The 23822-nt window shown below is 41.7% G+C and overlaps 2 protein-coding genes and 1 pseudogene across 2 annotated transcripts; 1 reads left to right on the top strand and 2 right to left on the bottom strand.

Moving 5' to 3' along the window:
* The first annotated feature begins 5962 nt into the window (after positions 1 to 5962).
* Positions 5963 to 7779, top strand: LOC106805581 (glycine receptor subunit alpha-3-like). Its single transcript, XM_014807235.1, has one exon. It carries the CDS (start codon positions 6063 to 6065, stop codon positions 7308 to 7310), a length of 1248 nt encoding a protein of 415 aa, XP_014662721.1. The 5' UTR covers positions 5963 to 6062; the 3' UTR covers positions 7311 to 7779.
* Positions 7780 to 16230: 8451 nt separating this feature from the next.
* On the bottom strand, positions 16231 to 18609 carry LOC106805575 (glutamate-gated chloride channel-like). Its single transcript, XM_014807229.1, has 3 exons — positions 18332 to 18609; positions 18091 to 18189; positions 16231 to 16303 (listed from the first exon to the last, which is right to left on the bottom strand). Exons 1-3 carry the CDS (start codon positions 18607 to 18609, stop codon positions 16231 to 16233), a joined length of 450 nt encoding a protein of 149 aa, XP_014662715.1.
* Positions 18610 to 18749: 140 nt separating this feature from the next.
* On the bottom strand, positions 18750 to 19731 carry LOC106805574 (annotated as a pseudogene).
* Between the last annotated feature and the right edge of the window lie 4091 nt (positions 19732 to 23822).

The raw sequence follows: 23822 nt of genomic DNA, 5'->3' as shown, positions 1-23822 counted from the left end.
CCTCCTGTCAATTATCTCATAAATATCAACCATTGAATATCATCTATATCTGATCAATATCAAGCACTAGTTACCAATCTGATATCTCCTCAAACCCAAACACTGATTACGTGCCTATTATCTCCTCACTATCAACCATTGAATACTCTTTCGATATCTGATCAATATCAACCACTGGCTATCTGAAATCTCATTAATAATAATCACATGGTTACCTTTCCAATATCAATCATTACGTACCTGTTCGATGGCGGCAGTCTCCTGTGTGCCGCAGCCGTCGATGGGCAGCGCGAAACTGAGTTGCTTGGATCCGTCTCCATGCGCCGAGCATTGCCGGATGCCGTAGTAACCACTAGCGAAGATCTTACCGCTGAAGTTCTCCGTAAACAAGATGTCGACCTGCACGGTTCTGTAGGCGCCGTCACAGTGGGTTCGTATATCTGCACGTGCATTGTCAATAGTTAACGCGTCGCAGTATGTGCACCATCACACCCGTTGTGCGTAACTGTCAGAACCATTCTCAAGATTGTTGTGGGGACAATTCTAGAGGTATATTCGAGCTAAAGTTAGGACTATGATAAAACTTCCAAAACTAAAGGGTTATAACATAATATCAGGAGTCTATCAATATTGATAGACTCCTGATAAGATTAGTGCACTAGGGTTAAAAATAGAGCCAACCATCGTTGTGATACCTTCCATCACATGCATAGGCTTACCACCTCGGATATCATCATTACACACCGACGCGGATGATCTCAGTACACAACGAGACAGCGCGCAAATCTTACCTATGATGTCGTTGGGTGGCGCTGACATCGCACCATCGTCCCCGTGCCCCGTAGGCAAGCCGTAGTCCCACTGCCAGTCCCCGTCGTTCCGGTCTGTGCTGGAGTAGACACCGTCTCCACGTCCATCCGCGTAGCTATCACCGCCCCCTTCCACGCCCTGCGGCGCGTACCCATCCACGTAACCAGCATTTCCGTGCTGATCGTAACCGTAGCCGCCGTCGTAATCATAGTCAGCGCCGCCGCGATAATCGTCAGCGTAGTCGTCGCGGCCGTAATCGTAGTTGTCACTTTCGCTTCCGCGGCAGCCGCGCGCCCCGCGACACGGGGCGGCGGCGGTGTGGAACACGTAGTGGTCGGTGAGCGTCGAGTCGTACAGGTCATCGTAGGGTATCGTGTGGCGCACGAAGTACACGTACGGGTACCGGGTCGTTGTCGTGTGCTTGTGCAGGAAGCCGAAGTGAAAGTCGTCACCGTATCCTGGCTCGATGCGGGCTGGATTCGTCCTCCGGTCATGGATCCGGAAATGCGCTCGTGCTCGCTGGGGAATCTTCGTACTGTATCCGTTCGGGCCGACTCTGCGGTCAGGGTAGAAGCCCTGCTGACGCCAAAGGCGTAATGACGCTTGGTCACTATGCCTACGATGCGCGCCCGCGTCCTGCATCGCGGTGGCGGCAGCACCGTCGTCATCGCTGTCGCGCTTCACTTCCAGATCGAGCGCGAAAACAATCTGTGAGAAGGGCAGAGATGAGCTGTTTAGGGTCACAAACGGCGTAATTTGTAGTTGGCAGACAATCGATGCGGTGCGTGGGTTAGGAATGGAATAATTTTTTCATGACATCTCCCCACATTTCTATATAATCCGTAAATAACTACTTAATATGCTCTCTTGGGCAAAGAAACATATCCCGGGTTGATCGTTTACGCGACAAAAAACTGCATATTCGTCTGCACGAGAAGTTATATATCACCGGGTTTATGTCTGCACGAGGAAAGATGGTCCGTGCCATGTCGAAGTCAACCCCGTGTTTTTGAAACGCGGCTATTTTAAAACCGCGTTTTTCGGAAACACCGTTCATATGCAGCGTCCTGCTCCTAGGATATTGATATTGTGACAAAAGTCTAAATTGGTGTCATTACCTTAGCAATGTAGCCGCGTCTGCACGATGCTTTAAAAATACATGACTGCTAAAACACAGGTTTTCATGTAGGGTAGATAAGAGCCCCCGTTTATTTTTCCCATGTAGGCGCGGATTTTGTTTAGCAACTAATCTCACTAGGCGTACACGTATTCATATGTTACCATGCAGCAGGCGACTGCCGTTAGGGTCGATGCCTGGAACATTCGAGCTGTGTTTAGGCCAAAATCCGCCTGCCGACAAAAATCGAACATAAAATTTTTCTAATCTGTAAGAAAACGTAGCAACATTTTTCGCAAATTCCATTATAATTGCGAAGAAAAAGCGAGAGCGACCACGTTACGAATGTACAAATATACAACGAGAGAAACCTTTCTCGACTCAGCTGCAATCGTTGCGGCTTAAACTAGTGTACAGCAACAGCAACAGAATATCACGTGGGCTAATTAATATGTTTACTAAATATAGAAAGGGTAATCCGAACCTGTGGGCGTTCACTGCTTATATCACGCGAAGTAGTTTATGCACCAGAAGACAATTGCACATTACGAAAAGGGCAGCGCATTGCGTGGCGCTTGGCCTACCGAATATTCTATACTTGAGTTTTGTAATAATTGTTATATCTATAAGCTTCACTTGCATGTTTCACCACCAGTCAAGCATGTATGGGTCGTGTACGCGTCTGGCATTAACAAGATATCCATATGACAAACATGAGAACGCCTGATACACCTGCTACTACACAGCCAGATACGCTTGCCACAGTCAGTCAATAGCTGATTGCCTATATGCTCTTACACTGTGTGAGATGTGTGCTGGCTATCGCTATGCCAGACAATGGAGTTACCGAGCATGTGAATTCGAAACGCGAAAGTTGCCTATTCTGCAAATATACGTGTGAGCGACCGTCCTTGGAACCATTGAGCGCTGACGACATGCGAACATGTTCGTTCATTGAATTATGCCGACATCAAATAAACGAAAATATATACATTTTATTAATTTGAATTATAGTACATAATATTTAGATCAAGTCACTATTCCAAATAAGCCGTGGATGTATGCGATAATTATAAGTACAAATGTTCGACGACAAGATCTTTTTGTTTCGGTAGCAATTTGTACGACGCACGCGCATTCGGCCTCTATATAATAATGGCACATGATCAATAGATAATCATGGAAATGTTTATACGATATGCAAGTTACGCATACACAATTAAAATTAGGCCGGCACTTATAATATGTAAAACATTTCAGATATGAGCGCGGGTATGCATTTATTTTTGAAGAATTAGATTCGATAGGATTGCGGCGTGTTTCGTCTTGAGTAGAGTTACGACGAGCTTAAGTGAAAACGTGTATGTATCGTTGAAAACTGGAGCAGAACGTGAAATGATTAAGGTAAACAAATGTCAGTGCACTTACCGCCGTGTTGTTAATCTTCTCCCCTCACTAACACTGCCGTACATCGATGGCCGTAAAACCGCACACTACATACACATGAGCACACACGCGCACATACATACATATATGAACACGTTTAACAGAATGTCCTGACAACCTTGTTACCTGTTCTCCGCTGAGGCTACCGGCTGTCCAGGAAGAATTCTCTCGAGCGATGACACATTCTCTTCGACGATAGCCATCCATGGTAGTGTTCAAACTATACAGGTTGTCGTCATCCGCGGTCATAACACACTACTGCACAAACTAACTATACGGCGCGTGTAAATAAATACACATGCACGTGGTGGCACACCTACAGATGTGTGGAGGTGAATGCACGCGTGGGGGCAGTGAGAAATAATAAGCGATAATGAGTGAGTGAGTGAGTGAGTGAGTGAGTGAGTGAGTGAGTGAGTGAGTGAGTGAGTGAGTGAGTGAGTGAGTGAGTGAGTGAGTGAGTGAGTGAGTGGAGTGAGTGAGTGAGTTGAGTGTAGTGAGTGAGTGAGTTGAGTGAGTGAGTGAGTGAGGTGAGTGAGCTGAGTGAGTGATCTATGAGGATCGAGCGAGCGGAGGCGAGTGAGTGAGTGACGTGAGTGAGTGAGTGGAGTGAGTGAGTGAGTGAGTGAGCGAGACTGACAGCGGAGTGAGTGAGTGAGTGCGAATGAGTAAGTGAGAGAAGCAGAAGGATGGAGAGAGAGAAAGAGAGAAAGAGAGAGAGACTTTGCTACGTATATGATGTCAAAACCACTCGGTAGATGCCGAGACTTGACCGAGTTTCTATAGATATAAATGTTTACAAGAAACAGATTACATACAAAAAGCCAGGAGGGGGAAATACTGCGAATATATAATAGTTATGATGATATTGGAATATGAATGTGAGACGTACATTCATGGAGAGCAGAGCTGCAGCGGAACGGGGTATAAGCGCGGAGCTCTCCAAGATTAGAGGTCTTGCCGCTTGTATGGATATAGATATAGATATAGATATAGATATAGATATAGATTATAGATATAGATATAGATATAAGATATAGATATAGATATAGTATAGATATAGATATAGATATAGATATAGATATATATATGATATATATATAAGAGATATACATATAGATATAAAATATAGATATAGATATAGATATAAATATATAGATATAGTATCTAGATCTAGATATAGATAACTAGATATAGATATAGAATATAGATATTAGATATAGATATAGATATAGATATAGATATAGATATAGATATATATATATAATAGATAAGATTAAGTAGTAGATATAGATATAGATATAGATATAGATATAGATATAGAAAGGATATAGATATAGATATAGATATAGATATAGATATAGATATAGATATAGATATAGATATAGATATAGATATAGATAGAGATAGAAGAAAATAGAGCAGGAGAAAATAAAAGCAGACATTTGTTTTTACCCTCTCACTCACTCACTCACTCTCTCACGATGATATCGTGGTTTCTCTTAATTGGTGAAGGGGAACTCGTTAAGCCTAGTGCAGACTTGCGATTTTTGGTTGCTCGTCGCTGCAACCTGCAACCGCAATCGATCGGTCGACGGTCGCACGCCTCACCGCGTATAAACATGCAAGCGACTGCTGTTGCCTTTCCATGACTTGTTTTGTTCAATGTTTTAGCAGTTGACATGACACTAACAATAGATGGCGTATAATGACGTGGATATGAAATTATTTAGCCTAGTATAAAACCTACCGACACGGGTCATTTAACGTAAGCAGATAACGTCATAGCTTATTTTAGTCAAATAGCTCAAGGTAACAACAAGTGAAAGTTGCACCACGAATATCCCAAGAAACTGAGTCACTGGAACACGAGTAAAAGTTATCACCCACGACCGCAGAGTGACACTTTAGCATCTACCTACACAGGGTCTAGAGAAATATGAGTGCGACACAGCAGGACCTCTGCATTGGTGTCGCACAGCTTTTTTTTTATAGCCCAACCAGGGTTATAACTGGTGCGAGTTTACGACCATCATCAAGCCGAAGCACGCCGTGCACGTGGTACCAGGAGAAAAAGTGAAAGTGTGACACAATGACCAGCCAGACCAATGACATAAACAAGCAATACACAAGTCCGATTGCCCTAGTCTAGTTTGCGGGTAACACAACTCGAAAGCCATATTTCTCGCGAGACCGATTGCTTAGCTATATTGCTCTAGTGTGCGGTAGCTTTAAGGAAGGCGTTTGCATGGCGGAAAGAAAATTGATAATTTACGTGGGTAATTTGCAACGAAAATGTATAAAGGCCCCTCTATAAATCATTATATGTATAGTAAATCTTAGCGGAATAGTGAAGGCTGGACCGTTTCATAATCCCCTATATTGAGATAAAACCGATACCAAACGTATTAGGTTTGAGAAGACAGTGAGTCCATATGTTTGATGCTAACCGCGTTAAATTTACACGCGTCAGCAAAACCTGCTGGTTTGCTAGTTTTTGTCTGTATTGAAAGGATCCGTTTTTAAAGTACATAAGTAAACGCAGAAGCAGAAACCTTGAGCCGCGGGCTAAATAAAAGCGGGGCTCAGGTCACCGCACCGATTCAGTTCTTGTGTGCTGCGATAGCAGTTGCTAGGCTCAGCAGCGCTCCGCATCTGCGAGGCACACACATGCCCCGGCCCGGCAGCAATGTCGATTCTCCTGCACGCCGTGAACTTGGTGCTCATTGTTAGCTTTCTACCGTCATCGTCGCAATCGCTGCAGACATCTAGATTGCCGGCGGATCTGCTGGGCAGCCTGAAGAAATGGTACGACATGAGGATCCGGCCCGACGACGATGCTGGCCCAGTCATCGTCACCGTCGACATGTACATCCGAGCGCTCTATAACATAGACGTGCGCAGCATGAGCTTTGACGCCGACTTCACTCTGAGACAGACGTGGTCTGACCCGAGACTCACCTTTCAACGGACGCCACCGGACCCGGAAAAGTACATAGGAGCGCCAAAACTCGCCGACAGTATTTGGAAGCCCGATTTGTTCTTTACCAACTCTAGACACGCCACCTTTCATGCTGTGACGAGCCCGAACGCATTAGTTCGCATTTATCCGAATGGAACCGTGGTGCTTCACCAGCGAATTACGTCAACGTTCTTCTGTCACATGAATTTAGTTCACTTTCCGTTCGATCAACAGAAATGTTCCATTAAACTCGCAAGCTTTGGTTATAGCATGGATGAACTACGGTTCGCCTGGAAGGAAGAGAACCCTGTCACTATCAACACAGGTATCAAACTGCCACAGTTTCGACTGGCCGTAAGCGAAGAAAATTATCCAGTTGAAGAAATAACGAAGTATCTTAAAAGCGGAAACTATAGCGAACTGCAAGTGAATTGCACGATGAATCGTGACTACGAGTATCACGTCGTGCAAAGTCTGGTGCCGTGTGTATTTCTGGTTATTTGCTCTTGGCTCTCCTTCTGGTTACATGTCCAAGCAGCGCCTGCAAGAGTGGCTCTCGGTGTTACGACGTTCTTAGCGATATACACACAGAGCGCCGCGGTGCGTTACAACCTTCCTCCCGTCTCCTATCTAAAAGCCATCGACGTTTGGTTCATAGTGTGCAACATATTCATATTTCTGTCACTGCTGGAGTTTGCACTGGTGAACTACTTTACCAGAAGGTCGGCGAAGGTTGACAAAGGCATTGAGGCACCCGAGCCCGCCAAAGAACAGGAAACAAAATACACGGCTGAGTCGGAGCGCGTCCTGCCAAAGCTAAAGCGTCATTTGTCACATTTTACTATCCTAGCAGATGAGGAACATCGTAAAGCAAAGCACGTCGACATTGTCGCTCGCGTGCTGTTCCCCGTCGCCTTCTGCTTCTTCCTCATCTTATTCTGGTCGATTTATGGCGCATCTAGTCAGAATCTGTAATAATCAATTACGCACCGTCTTTTAGTGAAAGGACGTGTGATTAATTTACATTTTGTTTAACATATCGATTACAAGGAAATGTACGTATATCAAACCTTTGGCTTATAGAATCTCTGTAGTACATCGCGGTGTATTGAGATTCTAGTAGTAATATGTCTTGAAACGTTACTTCGCATAGCATGTTATTTTACAAATATTTCACCATTTAGAATGATAGAAGAAGAATGTAGTACGAATTGTATTGGTTTGATATGAAATTATTAAAACTTGTTTCCCTATTGCTGTCTATGTGGATATACACAGAATATTCAACTTCCCGTTTCTCTCTCTCCTTCACAATCGTTTTAAAATTCTATCAGATATAATATAATGTTACACCGTACGATGCTAATTAATACAATGCCAAAGAGTTCGTTCCTGTCTCAGTTATATATACTACTTTCTATTTTCTATGCGATATTAATTTACTTTAAATTAAATTGCCGGAACTACCAGTTTAACTTCATCTATGTGAAACTTGGGTCTATGATTGTTGCATGTTGAAAACTAGTGATAAATTATAATCGGAATTTACTTCTTTTTAGCATATGATTATGGATTGGTGTGTTAGTTACTGTTCATTTGAAAGTATTTATAAAATTTGACATTTCGAGTCGCGTTTTAAAGTAAACTAAAACAAACACAAATATCTAACTAAAACAAACTATTCTTCTTGCTAGGATTATTAAAATGCAGGGATGCAGTACACAATATATTTTCAGAAACTCTTGGCACCAGACACGTTTCGGAATGGTAGTACAGTACAGATACAAACACTACGTATATTCTTCAACTAGCCAGTACTGAAACCCAAGTTTTCAAGAGTCCAAGTGCTGTACCGGTACAGTACAATATGTATGAGAATTGCCAAACACGGTTTTCGGTTTTCAGAATTTCGGATAATAGATGTTAATACTGTAGTACGTTCATAAACACATTTAATAATTAGCGCGGACTGGCTTTAGCGCCGACGCAGCAGATAATACTGGCGTCGGCTACGCGTTGTATGTATACACATTAGGACTGACCTGCCCGACGCAATAAACATGCATAGATATATTATACAAACACATGGGTTGCTGACTTCCGCGCGCTAACGATAAATTATACAGGCGATGCGGCATCACCGACAGGCGGCAGCACAACCGGTCACAGGAAACTTCCGGTCCGCTCGGTGTACGCTGTTTTTATCACTGAAAGCAGTTTTCACTGCATGCAATTATTTATATATTAATGCCAGGGGGCGGTTTCACGAAGCGTACTTAAGTATTGAATCGTGATTAAATCACTAATCATGATTAACTTCTCGTACTTAAATTAAAGTGACTGTTTCACGAAGCGTAATTAACTTTAATCATGATTAAGTTAATCACAATATTTAATTCTACTCAGGAGCATGATTAAATCCACTAATCATAATTAGTTGCTAGTACTAGAACTTAGAAGTAGGTAGTACTAGTATATTAAGTACGCTGCAGATTTTCTAATTGGAAATTTTACTTCAATTTTTTCCCAAGGAAATTTAAATTATCTAAGATTTGCTGTACTACTTCAATCATTATAGTTACAAATTAATTCCTTTTCATGTACCGAACTTGAAGATAATGTTGGCGTATTGGTCCGCCATATTGAATACCGTGTAATTTGTTTTAGACGGGTACTCGCTCCTACCTTGATTACTCGATTCCCATCGAGTAACTAACCCGAGAACTAACCTAGTGCCAGTCTATTCATGTTGAAGTCGGCTAATTATGTGATTAGTTAAATATGTACTTAAATCGCTTCGTGAAACAGATTTTTGAGTATGATTAACTAATCATAATTACGGGAAGTTAAGTATGATTAGTGATTTAATCATACTTAAGTTAAGTACGCTTCGTGAAACCGGCCCCTGTTGTTTTAATTTTCTAATTATATATCTTTATACTCCCTAATTTGCCGGTGCATTCGATGTAACAAAACGTTCTACACAAACACAACCGCCGTTCGAAACTCTTGCGTGGCGCCCAGACGCAGGAGATTCGTGACGTGAACACAATGCGTTATAATAACAATGCGTCGCGCAAGCAATAGTGCCCGCTCAGGCGGGCACTATTGCTTTATAGTGCCTGCTGCGTTATCCAATAGAATTTCAACGATTTATCACGTGATGCACTAAATTAAAATAAGGCATAACATATCTTCTTTATCTTCTTTATGATTTTTTATTGATTGTATTATTATCATCAACACTGAAATGGCATATTGTAACATTAATTTCAATGTATTAGAAGAAATACGTGTACGTTAATTCAACGAGTCAACAATAACATGACTTAATCTGTACTGCCGCAGTCTGCATGTTGTGTTAGCCGTATTCGTATCCTATCTTCATATCTTCTTTATCATATTTATGAATTTCGATTGATTGTATTATTATCATCAACACTGAAATGCATATTGTAACATTAATTTCAATGTATTAGACGAAATACGGGTACGTTCAACGAGTCAAAAATAACATGATATGATATAAAGTAATCTGTATTGCCGCAGCCTGCATGTCGTGTTAGCTGTATTAGTATCCATGTATAGACAGTATTTATTAAATATAGACGTATACATTTTTATCTTTCACAATGTCCATGTTAATATAAAACACAATTACAATATCAATATGGTTAGCAATAAACATAATACTAATATAGAACGAGTTGAATAGCTACTGAACAAACTGAGGTTGAAGGGGAAAGAAGTGCATGTTTGCGCCAAGGTATAATCGTTTGCAGAACCAAATTCCATAACAAGCTAAAATAGTTGAAATGCCACTGCGTATAACTTGAGCGTCTAAATTTAAAATTGTTTGCTTCCTCATTAAACAGTTGCAGGTATTACTATTACAATGTGGACATCATGGTGGGGGGATTAAATGCAGCAAAACACATTTACTAAATGTTACATGTTCCAGTAAAATTGTCTCGCGGTATGTTACGCGTATCGATGATGACCCACCAACCTGACACATTAGAAGCTGGCTGCATATATTTATGACATATAATATATTTATGATGTACCCCGTAGAGGCTGTCCAGGCCTCTTCCTCACATATGTCCATATAATATATTTATGACAATGAGCATGCCAGGCTGCACGTGGAAACACTTAATATTCTATAAAAAATTAGGTAATAACGAATTTTTATTTCGTATCATGAGAAAAGTTATTGGTCATAATATACAAATAACATTTGAGCAAATTTACGCAACCCGAGTTGTCGCTGTGCTGAGAATCATAATTTCAGATAGAAGAGCATAGTTCCACAAGTCATTTTACTTCTACGTATGTACAGATTTTACGTATTTTCTAAATTCAGCTGAGTGATTCTCTCATTGGTGATGTGCTACACGAAAGGATGAAAGACAATTAAGGGACTACCTCAAGACATGCAGGCTCACATTAAAAGCTTAAATAATGTAAACAGTTAAAAATGCATTCCCACGAACATTTTTGTGACAAACCACTGTTAAAACGTAAGTAAATAACTCACTACACTTTAACTGAATGTTAGCTTTGAAAATAAAACTGTAAAAATATGTATCAAGCATATATTCTCTCAACGAAAAAACAACTTGAAAATGCGTTTCGCCGCGGTTCTGTATCATTGCGGCAAGAGTCGACGCAGGTCACGTGTTATACGTGTTATGCAACACGTGTTATATGATATCTATGAGCATATGCAGCCTTCATGACCTTCAGCGCGTGGCAACACCGCATGGCAACAAGAGACAACAACATCGCCGCAGAGCGGCAAAAGTAAACGCTGTTTGAAACATTCGACCCGACACATTCACTTTGAAGTCTAAAAGCTTTTATTATGGGTAAAAGTCTTTATTACCCATCACACATATATAGGCAAGTATAAACGTGCAATGTTAAAATAATACATTTTTGCCTGATTTTATGTTTGCCGCTTGCAACTTCGAGGGAAGGCTCCTGTAAGTCCCTATATTAAACAGTGTAAGAACAAATATCTAAAATCTAAGCCTACCAGATGTTAAACATGTGCGAGTATGTACAAGCTGTTAATATTTTATTGTTAATATATTCCAGATGTATTTCATACGTTTTAACATAACCCGTTTCTCTATAGCCTACATATTTACATTTCTTGATCCTTTCAAACGAGCCTGTCGTTTGCAACCCAGCAATAAGTACAAAAACAGACATCTTAAAGCGATTATTGCGAGAATTTTCCAGTGTTTTCCCCACTTTCATGATACCTACCGTTATTGCTTGAGTAACAGCAATTGTCTAGAGTAACAATAAAATGTCTTAGAACCTTAGAACCACCGAAAACTGCCAGTTTCGAACTTATCGTTTTTGTAAACATTCGTTTTCTGTCATCTTGAACTAAAAGGAAGTATGCATTAGCTTGTGGCGCCACCGCTTATCTGCTATACCCACAGTACAGGCACGCACTTGTTTTCAATTCATCACCGACACAAATACAAGATTACCAATTCTGCCATTAGGCATTGTCACGACACGATAAAATGCATTGCTGTTACGATGTGTTTATATCCAATTTTCTATGCTATAACTGCATAAAATCTTAGTATTTTTAATGTTGGTGTAATCAGTGATATTTTCGCTGTCAGGTGAGACTATATTCAGCTATATTTAGTTATTCTGAGCAAAAATCTCGCAATAGTCAGTTTAAAACTTAGTGATGCAATGGCATCTCAAGAATCGGGCTCCCAACAAAGCCCACCTGATCACATCGGTGTTCTCAGCAGGCATGGCCTTCTCAGGCCTAAGGAAAACATTGGCTTTGCATTTACTACCATGGAAGTGACATGTCGGCAGTTGTTTCCCTCATCTGAAATGAGTCCCACAGCGTTATAGTTTATTTCGCTATGTTTGGTGAATGAGCATTGAGGTATCCGAAGAAATTAAGGAGACCGTTTTGGCAGACTTTAAAAAATTTTGCTTCAAAATTCGTGTTCACAACAAATGTAAAAACATCATTGATCAATATCACTATCAAAAGCACCTCACATGCAAGTAAAAAACACTTCGCAAACGCCTTCAGCATAAAGCAGACAACAGTGACACGTAGATAGGAGCATAGTGTATAACATTCACCTACTAGTTGCAGAAATCGAATCTACGTTTGCTTTGAGATTTAATTAAAAAAATTAAGCACTAATTAAGAATGGAAGGATGCAGATGGAAATTAGTTACTTATTACAAATACATTGTAATACAATTTGAATTTTACTAAATCAGAATCTAGCAAATGACATTTTAGCCAAATTTTTATTAGTCAAGTTTATATGCATGCATCGTTAATATATCAGGAGTGTATAATAATAGATGTCTATTATTATACACTCCTGGATATATTAACCCATCCTACGTACAGGTTCCTTCTGAGCAAGTGGCTTCGCAACCTCAACACTTTTTTGTGGTATATATTTCGTAAGAAGGCTTCCTAGATTTAAAATCCCTTTTCCATTTGGACTTGGAACCGTCATAAACATATATCGTCTAGTGGGGTTGGATGACATACACTTCTGAAGCGGGATAACTTTAGCTCGGGATAAGTCGTTTCATACCGCGCACGACTTTAGCCCGCTTCTGAAGCGGGATAACTTTAGCTCGGGATAAGTCGTTTCATACTGACGTTAGCTCGGGTCTGAAGCGGACCTGAACCACTCCTGAGGTGAATAACTTTAGCTCGGGCTAAGTGTTTTTCGACCTTTCATACTGGGGTTTATCCCGCTTCAGGTCCGGACCTGAAGCGGGATAACTCCCAGTATGAATGGGGTAATGGGGAGGTTTGTGGGGGGGGGAATTTAGAGCGAGCTAAAGTCCAGATACCTTTTCATACTGACGTTAGCTCAGGTCTGAAGCGGACCTGACCACCCCCTAGAGCGGGATAACTTTAGCTCGGGCTAAGGGTGTTTCGACCTTTCATACTGGGGTTTATCCCGCTTCAGGTCCGGACCTGAAGCGTGATAAACCCCAGTGTGAAAGCGGCATAAACGAATAATTAACTAATATAAACTACAAAAAGACTTAGCCATACCTGACGAAGGCAGCTTTCCTCAAAATGCCTTGAGCTAATTCTAGCACGGTCAATGACTAGGCTAAAGCAAAACATATAACCGAAAAGTATGGTGTTATGAGTCTCGAGAGTAAAACTGCCAGCACTGCATAGAAGAAGACATTGACACACTACATGCCGGAAGTGGCGACTACCTGCTTCTGCAACGACCCCTACAAACGCCGCATCCACCGGATGTGCGAGGGAGTCAGCAATCCATGTGTTTGTATATCCAATAAGCCAGTTCGTAGTTACAGTCTGCGCATGCGCGAACTTAGCCACATATCCTTCCGGGTCAGGTCATTTGTGACAAAATATTTCGTATTTCAACCGTACAGTACACATACGCATGCATCTGTGTCGTTGCAATGCTACAGTCTTCGCGTGTGAACGTATACGTGCGTGCGTGCGTGTGCACGTACACGTTCGTGCGTGCGTGCGTGCGTGTGCACGTACACGTGCGTGCGTGCATGTGCACGTACACGTGTGTGCGTGCGTGCGTTCGTATGCACGTGTTCGTGCGTGCGTGCGTATGCACGTGTGCGTGCGTGAGTGTGCACGTTCACGTGCGTGCGTGTACACGTACACAGAATACATGTACATATGTGCTGAACCGAGAGCGCACGCTACACTCGAGATTTCATCGATTTTTGTCACAAATGACCCGGTGACATGTGACGTCACACAACCCCTGGGCACACTACAAACTGTTTTATTGGTTCCTGTAGCAGTTGATAGCTAAGATGGTAGCAAAGATTGGTAGCCGCGATGACAGCGCGTGCGTCTGGTTGAACCCGGCGCGGAGAACAACAAGAGTTGTTGGCTCCAGCCTTGAAAAACCTTCGGTCCAAGCCATAATAAAAAGGGAAAGAATTCGCGTTCTTACCAACCCTCGCGGTAGTTATATATAGCGCACTAGACAACGCTTAAATAGTCACCGTTTCTACATTCTAATTCAGTGACTACTTCTATAGGTAATTATGATTTTCGCATTTTTTCTCTCTCTCATTATATTAAAACGTAGCCGAGTACGCACGTAGGGCCTGTTGTCAGAAACGTTTCAATGCTGCAGATTCGATAAGAATCTATCACAAAACTCAGATTCATATACATTTGTTGTGCATGACAGAAATGTATGCAAAACGCCATGAGCAAGTTGTTCTCCACTGCAAGACATTATTCTGCACAGAAAGGCAATTCACGAGAGTCATGACTCATCAAACAGTCCAAAACAAGAATCGCCAATTGTTAATGTGTGTTTTGGTCATCGACATAATATACTAGTTCCACTAGTTCATATATATACTAGTACGTGTCTCTATATGTTTCGATGGTTTTGGTAAACGATTGGTAAATGTTTGCGACGTGTAGTGTTTCTGACGTGTTTCTTATGAAAAAAACAGAGTTTACTAATCTATATCAAATATAATATCTCTATAGATGCAATTCGTCGTGTAACTACGTTATCTTCATTTGGTTTTAAAGTTACCAGAGGGTCTAGGATCTCGTACTGTTAAGAGGAAGTTTTCTAGGATTTTTCATTCTCGTAACTTAACGATGTTTCTGTAAAGGGTTTACGAGTCAAAGTTAATGTAAAGACTAATGTTAAGACTGATATTTTGTTTCTGAAAACCGGCCCCTGGACTATATCACGTGAGTTACACCGAGTATGTGTTATACCAAGATCATATGAAATCAGGATATATGTGTTTGTTTTCATAACCAAATTGTCCACATGAACTATGTAATAAATAGTTACCGTTTCCACATCCTACTTCTATGGCTGCCACTATAGATTGCTTTTGGGGTCGTGCCTCTGACATGTTGAGCGAACACTCTAGAAGAGAATACAACAATAACACTACCCTGCTCTGAATACTCCTATTGTGTTACACTACTATTATTACCGCCTCTCCCTCGCCCTAGCGTCGCTCTTCTTCTCTCCTATTTTTATCCCTGCATGTGAATCACCAATTCACCCTGCTCATTTCTTCGTTTACGTGCTATATGTCGATCACCAACCCTCTTCTTCTCCCTCTCGCTCGGGCCCCCGATCTATTTTCCCCATCACTTTATCTCTCACTCCCGATCTCGCATTTACTCTCTACTACCTTGGTCCGTGGCAAACATATAGTATAATCACACATCTAAAGTGTAAATCAATCGTTTACTTGATTGACTTTACATATCAACGCACATATATCTGTATATCTGTTATATACCTACTATATATATATATATATATATATATATATTACATATTAAGGGCCCACCTGACTATTGCTATGCGACAGAATGCGGCGCATAGCCAAATTGATTAGTAGAAACATTCACTGGACCTAGAATAGTTTGTTAAACGCGTAAGCATCGTAAATAGCACTATACGAATCACAATTAACACCGTGCCTTTCAAACACCAGGATTGCTCGTTAGCAACCGATGAGAGCACGTGAAAGTTATTGTTTTATAGGGATATTAACAGCTCATTTAGAATGTATTGCACTGTGTTCGTTTGGCATATTGGTTACGTCTATTTACAGACGCAATTAATTCTCTGAACTACTAAACATAAAGCTACGACGAAATTGTATACAGATTCAGGGCGCTGGAGGAGGTTATTATTCGCCTTAAACGGAATCGTTGCAAGTTTCTCGATCTAAACGTTTTACGGAAACTGCCTACTGTTGCAGGACACTCAGGCTATAATCACATAGTAGCACAAAAACTAACTATTAACGACGTGTTGCAATATTTCTCACCCATGTGTGCGGCATGCGCAAACAATGAGCCGCATCAACCCAGGTCTGTGGCTGGGTTCTGTGAACTGCTCTCATCTCGCACCCAGTGTGGTATGCGCATATGAGAACTGAAAGAAAACACCCCAGATGCAAAGCACAAATCACGCGGTAGATATCTAGATGGCCAGCAGGTGACCTTTATTACAGACTAGAAACGACTATATATCGAACAATATGACAAATACGCGCTTCCACGAGACTCAATACCAATGCTACGCAAATTCTACCGCGCCAATCCATCTTCCGCATAACTGTAACCGTCAGTTCGGTCGGTCGGTCGTCGGTCGGTCGGTCGGCGTCGGTCGGTCGGTCGGTCGCGTTCGGTCGTCGGTCGGTCGGTCGGTCGGTCGCGTCGGTCGGTCGGTCGTCGGTCGTCGTCGGTCGGTCGCGTCGGTCGGTCGGTCGGTCGCGTCGGTCGGTCGGTCGGTCGGTCGTCGGTCGCGTCAGTCGGTTTGGTAGGTTACTCGGAATATATTCCTCCTAGGCTACGTCTTGACGAAGATGTAGCTTTCGTAGATATATCCCACCACGCTTATAACCAGCTTCATTGCAGACAATACATAGTGTGGAGTCAAAAACCAGCACATGTCAATACAGAACGAATTACCGTGCTAAGGACAGCCATGTGACGGCATACGCGCATTAAACTGGTTACATGATTAACGCTTCAACGGCTCCTGCATTATTCTCCGTACTGGCGAAGGTAACGATTGTCTAGTACATAAATTGCACAGCGTTGTGAGAGTCTATGTATGTAACACCAGGCGTAAGAATTATCCAGGCAGAAACTGCACACGGGAATATCAGTATCTAGTTTAAATATACCTATTGAAACAAATATATCTAAACATTAAAACTAAGCAAAATCACTATATCGTAGCGAAGGCTAGTCAATTATGAATGACATAAACGCATGACTGAGCACAAGGTTACTATCATTTAACACGTAAGTAGCGTACGCACTCAGACAATAAAGGTCTTTGTGATTTACTGAACACATCGTTTATAATTCAAACGCCGTTATGCCATAATGAATATCTATAGAACACGACAACTGCCCGTTGTTTAGTCTAACACACATATTGATAGACCACTTATAATACTCTCCACGTTGTGCACGGGTATTGCTCTAGTGAGATTAAACGTTTATTGGCGAATGAATCGAATCAATCCAGTGTTTATTTATAGAAGAGATATATCTCTATGCTCAAGCAAAAAAATTTCATGAAATTTCCAGCACCTAATTATGTTACCACACAAATTTTGAATTTTTATGTAAAAATGGTATTGGATATTTCTCAACTACCAGAAAGGTGAGGATACAAATTTTGCCACATGTTAAGCACAAATGGACCAAATAGCGCGTCAGGATTTTCTTAATTATACAATTTACGAAGAAACTCGAAAAACTGCTTAAAATCAAGTTGTGTGAAAAATAGAAAATTTTAGCGAATAAAGAGGCATAACTAATAAATTTTATATAATAACGTTATATGGAGAAATAAGCATGTACACAGGTGGGACATAGTGTTAGCCATCGAATAAAGTTGAAAACGAAAAATCGATAAATTTCATGCACAACGGTGGAGAGTATCCTTAACTCACAACCGACATTGCAGTCTTAGAAATAGGTATAAAATCTCAGCCAGTTTTAATTTCGAAAAAAAAATATTTCTGCTGTATACCTATAGTAAAATTCGTATTAATGCAAAATTACCAGTGCCGGACTGGCGGACGTGGTACTATTTCAAACACTGGTGACAAGAGAGTTCTATACGACCTTGATTGCAACGGTCAATGTTTCAACGCAAAATCAGCTGCCCTCATTATTTTGGTATGAGTTTTCGTTACCTACAGATTCATACTAGATGCACTGTAAATCGACCAGAATATGATGAGGAAGAAGCAGAAGGCGACGGGGAACAGCCGCGAGCGACAATGTCGACGTACTTTGCTTTGCGATGTTCCTCATCTGTTAAGATAGAAAGCCGTGTCAATTGACGCTTCAGTTTGAAGGACGCGCCAGTCTTAGCCGTGTCATTTGTTTCCTGTTCTTGACGGCTCGGGTGCCTCAATGCCTTTGTCAACTTTCCGACCTTCTGGTGAGGTAGTTTACCAGCGCAAACTCCAGCAGTGACAGGAATATGAATAATGTTGCACGCATGAACCAAACGTCAATGCTTTTAGATAGAGACGGGAGGAGGTTGTAACGCACCGCGGCGCTCTGTGTGTTATCGCTAGAACGTCGTAACACGAGAGCCACTCTTGCCGGCTGCTGCTTGTACGTGTAACCAGAAGGAATCCAGGAGCAAATTACCAGAATACACACGGCCATCAGATTCTGCACGACGTGATACTCGTAGTCACGATTCATCGTGAAATGTACTAGCAGTTCGCTATAGTTCCTGTGTAATGATGCTTCGTAATAACCTCCACCGGAAAGGCATTCTCTCCTTTGGCTAGCTGAAACTGTGGCAGTTCGATACCTGTGTGACCGTGACAGGGTCTCTTCCTTCAGGCGAACTGTAGTTCTTCTAGCTATAACCGAAGCTTGCGAGTTTAATGGAACATTCTGTTGATCGAACGGAAAGTGAACAAATTCATCGTGACAGAAGAACGTTGACGTAATTCGCTGGTGAAGCACCACGGTTCCATTCGATAAATGCGAACTAATGTGTTCGGCTCGTCACAGCAGGAAGGTGGCGTGTCTTGAATTAACAAAGAATAGATCAGGCTTCCAAATACTGTCGCGAATTTTTGGCGCTCCTATATACTTTCCGGGTCCGGGTGGCGTCCGTTGAAATGCTGAGTCTTGGTCAGACCACGTCTGTCGCAGAGTGAAGTCGCGCATCAAAGCTCATGCTGCGCACGGTCTATGTTATAGAGCGCTCGGATGTACATGTCGACGGTGACGATGACTGGGCCAGCATCGTCGTCGGGCCGGATCCTCATGTCGTACCATTCCTTCAGGCTGCCCAGCAGATCCGCCGGCGATCTACGAGATGTCTGCAGCGATTGCGACGATGACGGTAGAAATCTAACAATGAGCACAAAGTTCACGGCGTGCAGGAGAATCGACATTGCTGCCGGGCCGGGGCATGTGTGTGCCTCGCAGATGCGGAGCGCTGCTGAGCCTAGCAACTGCTATCGCAGCACACACGAACTGAATCGGTGCGGTGTCATGAGCCCCGCTTTTATTTAGCCCGGCTCAATGTTTCTGTCTACTTTTACTGTACTTTTAATGTACTTTACGAAATTCTACGCTGACCCAGTTTAGGCGACATCGGCTTGTAAATCACGCGGAGCCTTCACAGACGCGTTTAATTTTAGCGCCTGGTTCAGTGCATAGTTGTTATATGGCCTCAGCCACTTTCTACTAACAGCTGTTCTTTACTCTTTAAACCATATGTATTTCAATGGGAAGCGACGGTGGAATAGAAATTTTGTCAAATTCACACCGGCAAAAAATAGAATAACTAGTACTTTTAATAAAGGATTGTTTTTCTTGGGTGCTTTGAAGTTGAACACTAGAATTATGTGCTTGAATCAACATCTGCATGAGGCGGTCGTTTTGTAGACATAAATAAGAGAATCTGACAGTATTCTATTCAATGTACTTGTCAGAACACACAACATAACTGCGTGAGGATCAATCAAATCAAAACATTTCGTACCAGACCCTGAGTAAACGCCTCCCATTTTCTACCAAATTCCGACTCAGCACTTGCTTCCGCTTACTAGTGCGTATTAAACTATTTGTGTTCCCTAACAGCAAATTTTCTACCGCCTATATGCGTCTATTTCTGGTGTATGTTATTCTTATGCATGCCTCACACATAGATCTCTCTAACGTGTTGTTATGACACCGACTAGCAGATAGACAGCGTTGGTGTCTACTATTTGTGTTGACGTTATAGCCACTCGCCATGTATGCTACTCATTTTACTTCCACAGCCGCATTTAAACGGCACCTTTAACGGCATTTTAAGTAACTCTTTTAATAGTACTTAATCGTATTTGATGTCACAGTTCAAAAGAGTGAACACCATTTAGTATCCGAAAACATTATAAATTGTCTAAATTGTGCGAACGATACTAAGCGGATTTATCGTCATGCGTTACAGACACCAATGCAGAGAAACGACAGAGAAGCCACACCGACGATAACATACAGTAATGTGTGTAATATGTATGCGCACGCGCATGTGAGTCTGTTTACATGTGCGTGTGCGTGTGCGTGTGTGCGTGCGTGTGTGTATGCGAACGTTATTACCGGGGAAAAATTGTATGAACGGCAGTGAATTGCGCGTGTACATAAATTTATTTGCTGCCCTACAATAAACGCCTTTTTACATGCAATTACAGCGGCGAATCACTGTTTTACAAACATTTTGCATGATCGGGTGCTACCTATATTTGCAAAATTAACGAAGTTATGTTACAGATGAAATAAATATGTTTCATAAATATGAAATGTTTATTTCTCATTCCATGAATTTCGGATACAGAAGTTTTGATATGCACAGCTTTTCTACGGGATTTTATATCAATATCTTCAGTTTTGTGATATTGAGATACATTTCCTGCTGAGCGATTAGCTTAGATTTCATGTTCAAAATATCAAGTCAAAAACGCAAGAAGCGAATCATACAGTTAGAAATTCGATTAAACATTTAATCAAGTATTTGCGACAAAAGTGCTACATTTTTTCTGAAAACTCTACGGGCTAAGACACCAATCGTAGAGTTTACGTAGCATATTTTATATAGAGTGATATTTAAACAATTCGCAACAAAATTGTTTACGTAATCTAAATTAATTGATACTATTGATACTATTGGTTTCTATATAGCTCGTATATGTTAATCCTGTATATTACACCAATATACCGTGTGAAATCTCACGCATGCGTGTTAAGATTAAGTCATTAAGCATTTAAGTCAACCAAGTCAAACAGCATCACGTAGTAGCAAGAAGCATAGATGTATGCGAACACTCGTGTCATAGAATATATGGCAATTTCTGTCGTAAAGATTTATTCACATGATGGATCATATGGCGTGCTGTCCTGTGTGCACCAGTTTTTATATCCGCTATGCTTTTGTAAGCTTTCTAGTACTCGCAAGAGTTCAGGCGTAGACTATCACACGTATGTATTAGTTGCGTATTAGAGTACGTTAGCAGCTTACACCGTCTCACGCAGCATATATGATGCACGGTGTCATGGAATTGCAATTTTCAGCACAGCAGAGAGCGCGGTACATCATAATTATTACATCCGCTGCTGAATTGAATCTACAGTACACACAAAATTAACATAAAGCTATAATCGTCTTCAACAGACCCAGCCAATGGCGCCATCTGATTCATTGGATCGTACATGATCGAACACACAGTAATAACGTGTGCACACACAGTAATAACGTGCGAACACACAGTCGTACAGTGATAACGAGGTAATTCAGGGAACACGGTACCTAGTAGTTCTCTTGTTGGATTTACTACCTGCATTGTTAGTTGCATGTGCACGTACACGTGCGTGCGTGCGTGCGTGCGTGTGCACGTACACGTGCGTGCGAGCAAGCGTGCGTGCGTGCGTGCGTGCGTGCGTGCGTGTGCACGTGATCGTGCGTGCGTGTGCACGTGTTCGTGCGTGCGTGTGCACGTACACGTGCGTGCGTGCGTGCGTATGCACGTGTGCGTGCGTGAGTGTGCACGTTCAGGTGCGTGCCTGTGCACGTACAGGTGCGTGCGTGCGTGCGCGCGTGTGTGTGCACGTACACATGCGTGCGTGTACACGTACACAGAATACATGTACATATGTGCTGAACCGAGAGCGCACGCCGCACTCGACATTTCATCGATTTTTGTCATAAATGACCCGGTGACCTGTGACGTCACACAACCCCTGGGCAAACTACGAACTGTTTTATTGGTTCCTGTAGCAGTCGATAGCTAAGATGGTAGCACAGATTGGTAGCAGCGATGACAGCGCGTGCGTCTGGTTAAACCCGGCGCGGAGAACAACAAGAGTTGTTGGCTCCAGCCTTGAAAAACCTTCGGACCAAGCCATAATAAAAAGGGAAAGAATACCCGTTCTTACCAACCCTTGCGGTAGTTATATATATATATAGCGCACGTGACAACGCTTAAATAGTCACCGTTTCTACATTCTAATTCTGCGACTACTTCTATAGGTAATTATGATCTTCGCATTTTCTCTCTCTCTCATTATATTAAAACGTAGCCGAGTACGCACCTAGGGCCTGTTGTCAGAAACGTTTCAATGCTGCAGATTCGATGAGAATCTATCACAAAACTCAGATTCATATACATTTGTTGTGCATGACAAAAATGTATGCAAAACGCCATGAGCAAGTTGTTCTCCACTGCAAGACATTATTCTGCACAGAAAGGCAATTCACGAGAGTCATGACTCATCAAACAATCCAAAACTAGAATCGCCACTTGTAAATGTATTTTTTGGTCATCGACATAATATACTAGTTCCACTAGTTATATACTAATGTCTCTATATGTTTTGATGGTTTTGTTAAACGATTGGTAAATGTTTGCGACGTGTAATGTTTCTGACGTGTTTCTTATGAAAAAAACATGGTTTACTAATCTATATCAAATATAATATCTCTATAGATGCAATTCGTCGTATAACTACGTTATCTTCATTTGGTTTTAAAGTTACCAGAGGGTCTAGGATCTCGTACTGTTAAGAGGAAGTTTTCTAGGATTTTTCATCTTCGTAACTTAACGATGTTTCTGTCAAGGGTTTACGAGTCAAAGTTAATGTAAAGACTAATGTTAAGACAGATATTTTGTTTCTGAAAACCGGCCCCTGGACTATATCACGTGAGTTACACCGAGTATGTGTTATACCGAAATCATATAAATTCATGATATATGTGTTTGTTTTCATTACCAAATTGTCCACATAAACTATGTAATAAAGAGTTACCGTTTCTGCATCCTACTTCTATGACTGCCACTATAGATTGCTTTTGGGGTCGTGCCTCTGACATCGTGAGCTAAACCACCAGCGAACACTCTAGAAATGTACTTGTGTTACACTACTATTATTACCGCCTCTCCCTCGCCCTAGCGTCGCTCTTCTTCTCCCCTATTTTTATCCCTGCATGTGAATCACCAACTCACCCTGCTCATTTTATCTTCGTTTACGTGCTATATGTCGATTACTAACCCTCTTCTTCTCCCTCTCGTGCGGGCCCCGATCTCTTTTCCTCATCACTTTATCTCTCACTCCCGATCTCGCATTTACTCTCTACTACCTTGGTCCGCGGCAAACATATAGTATAATCACACATCTAAAGTGTAAATGAATCGTTTACTTGATTGACTTTACATATCAACGTACATATATATATTACATATTCTTATATATTACATATTAAGGCCCCATGTGACTATTGCTATTGTAACATCTGTTTTACACGTGTGACATGGCTAGCTAGACAGAGCGTCATTGCTACATTGATGTATTAGAGAGAATGGTAAACGTGGTTAGGTTACAGATTAGAGGGTCACTGTGAAATTGGGGTAGGACGTAGTCTG

The sequence above is a fragment of the Priapulus caudatus genome, unplaced genomic scaffold (genome assembly GCF_000485595.1).
Source record: "Priapulus caudatus unplaced genomic scaffold, Priapulus_caudatus-5.0.1 Scaffold119, whole genome shotgun sequence".
Lineage (NCBI taxonomy): Eukaryota > Metazoa > Priapulida > Priapulimorpha > Priapulimorphida > Priapulidae > Priapulus > Priapulus caudatus.
Note: the sequence above shows the minus strand (reverse complement) of the source record. Positions and strands in the feature narration are given on the sequence as shown.

What these genes read in the sequence shown, in the direction of transcription:
- LOC106805575 (XM_014807229.1), bottom strand. Translation starts at nt 18,609, where the DNA reads ATGAATCGTGACTACGAGTATCACGTCGTGCAGAATCTGATGGCCGTG. An exon ending in GTAAACTACCTCACCAGAAG is followed by an intron (nt 18,190 to 18,331) that starts GTCGGAAAGTTG and finishes AACATCGCAAAG; the next exon opens with CAAAGTACGTCGACATTGTC. An exon ending in AGTGCATCTAGTATGAATCT is followed by an intron (nt 16,304 to 18,090) that starts GTAGGTAACGAA and finishes GTTTTCTTTCAG; the next exon opens with TTCTCATATGCGCATACCAC.
- LOC106805581 (XM_014807235.1), top strand. Translation starts at nt 6,063, where the DNA reads ATGTCGATTCTCCTGCACGCCGTGAACTTGGTGCTCATTGTTAGCTTT.